General features: G+C 48.1%; 1 protein-coding gene across 1 annotated transcript; it reads right to left on the bottom strand.

The window, feature by feature from the left end:
• Positions 1 to 580: 580 nt before the first annotated feature.
• On the bottom strand, positions 581 to 2,107 carry foxq1b (forkhead box Q1b). Its single transcript, XM_034081830.1, has one exon. The coding sequence runs from the start codon at positions 1,959 to 1,961 to the stop codon at positions 1,092 to 1,094; it is 870 nt and encodes a 289-aa protein (XP_033937721.1). The 5' UTR covers positions 1,962 to 2,107; the 3' UTR covers positions 581 to 1,091.
• Between the last annotated feature and the right edge of the window lie 280 nt (positions 2,108 to 2,387).

Below are 2,387 nucleotides of genomic sequence, written 5' to 3'. Positions count from 1 at the left end.
TTTTTGTGCCAGATTAAATAAACAGAGCCTTATAAAAACAAATCATTATTTTATTTATTTTATTATTTAAGACTTTAGGTAAAAACGTTTCACTGCAACACTAATGTCTTGTTGGCTGTGGGCTTAACCACAATACAACATAGCATAATAATTATAACAATAGTTTGTTATGTTAACTCTTCATTATATTTTTATCTGTTTGTTTGCTGTGATATCTGCCTTGATTTCAATATTTTAATATAATTAGCTGCATTCTCTAATTTTATTTTTAATAAGCTTGCCAAAAAACAGTCCTGGAATCAAAGTAAAGGACAATATAATTGTTTTGTTTGATTTTTTGATTTTGACTTTGATGAGTATGATTCGGAAGGTAATTACCAATAGACTGTAACACCAATAATCCCGTTATTTTCTGCCTTTTCAATGAACTCCACCGCAGGACTTTCTCCTGTTGAACAGGTGTAACCCCCCCCCCCCCCCCCCCCCCCATTCCCTCTGTACACGTGCCTCTGATCTTTCCCTTTAATCTCTGTAATGAAGAACTCATTGAACATCAGGGTCCCATTGTCTCACGTTTTTATTCATAAAAATAACCAGACATGCATGAATCATTAGGAAAAACATCAGGCATTTCCATGCGTTTCTAGTGCAGCCACGTGACTCTCATCGCAGCTCAGTCAATTTTTTTAATATATCTACAACAATATTGTACACAGCAGTTCATACAAAACATGAACATATAAATAGATGAACAGTTGTACGTTTCACCATGGCGCTTGTTTGCCGTCATACAGTGGAAATGACCAAAGAACCATGGACACAAGAAGACACACACTCTTTAAACAACACGCACACAAACTCTGACACACACACATACACACATAAACGCAGTGGAATGTCCTGCGATGACAGCAACTATTAGCCAGTCACCACAATCCGTTATATTAACAACATGTGTGTTTCCCTCACTGCAGAATGACTTACAGTACAGACACTCAAACAGTTAAACAGCTAAAGCACTGAAAGTTACGAGCGCCCACAAAGTGCACATCATGGATCAACACATAGAGTCTGACAGCAGTCCTCGTGCTTTATGAGAGCAGGGAGTCTATTTGGAAACCTCGCGCCTTGTTGGGCATATTAAGCGCGTGCAGAGCGGCCTCAGGTGGTGTGTGCTGGAGGTATGTGAGTGCATCCCTGCCGGGCTCCGTGCTGCTGTACGCCCCCTCTGACAAGTACTGTGCCGGGTAGCTCAGAGTGTAAGGCAGTATGTGGGCCCCTGGGGACCAGTAGAACCGGGGGGCGTGGGTCTGTGCATCCACGTGGATGTCCTCCCTCCGTTTGAAGGGTGTGCTGAGGATGCTGTCGATGGCGAAGGAGCTGGAAAACTTGACCCCCACCCTCTCCTCCGGGAGGCGTGTGTCCTCGCTCAGGATGTCCGTGCTCTCCCGCTCCTTGCCGGACCTCTTGGCGATGCGCTTCCTCCTGCGGCGGAACACCCCGTCCGCGAAGGTGTACTCGCTATGCGGGTTGAGCATCCAGTAGTTGTCCTTGCCCCAGGGTCTGGAGGGGTCCCGCAGAACTTTGAGGAAGCAGTCGTTCAGGGACAAGTTGTGGCGCACCGAGTTCCTCCAGCCGGTGTAGCTGCCGCGGAAAAACGGGAACTTCTTCATCAGATAGTCGTTGATCTCCGCCAGGGTGAGGCGGCCGCTGCTGGACTCCCGGATCGCCATGGCGATGAGGGCGATGTAGGAGTAAGGTGGCTTGGGTCTGCGGGTGTAGGGCTTCCCCTTGCTGGCTTCCCCGCTCGGGGCGACAGGTGCCGGGCTGTTGGCCACGAAGTCCCCGTCCGACCCCAGCTCGTCCCCGGATAGAGGAGACGGGATTCCCCCCTCTGCGTCTAGGCACAACTCCACCGGCTTCTGCGCGAAGTGGTGTGCAGAGAAAACTTCTAGTTTCATTTTCTCCTCCAAAAAAATCTGATTGTTTCTCTTAAGTCTCCTCCGTTAGAGTGTTATGTGCTGAGCGGCAGAGCAGGTGTCCTGACTGCAGAGCAGTGGCTCAGTGTGTTTGTGTTATAGAGGCTTGTCTTTATCGCTGGAGGCACCCTGAGCCTCAGTCTGGAGCAGAATACAGATCTGTCTCCGGAGACACGATTGTCTTGCTATAATATAATGCCTAGGCAAGGGACGGCCCACAGGCGGGGTTTCCAGCCCCAATCCATTGAAGCGATTGAGTGATTTAGTGTATGTTTACAATTGGACGCTACCGTGCCACGCCAGGGAGGGAGGGAGTAGGGGAGGGAAGAGAGAGAGGGCAGGTATGAACAATAATTAGTCTGAGATGCAACCAGTATCTATCTATCTATCTATCTATCTATCTATCTA

Source organism: Pseudochaenichthys georgianus, chromosome 4 (assembly GCF_902827115.2).
Source record: "Pseudochaenichthys georgianus chromosome 4, fPseGeo1.2, whole genome shotgun sequence".
In the NCBI taxonomy this organism is placed as follows: Eukaryota; Metazoa; Chordata; class Actinopteri; order Perciformes; family Channichthyidae; genus Pseudochaenichthys; species Pseudochaenichthys georgianus.
The sequence above is the reverse complement of the archived record's forward strand: the minus strand, read 5'-3'. Positions and strand labels throughout refer to the sequence as shown.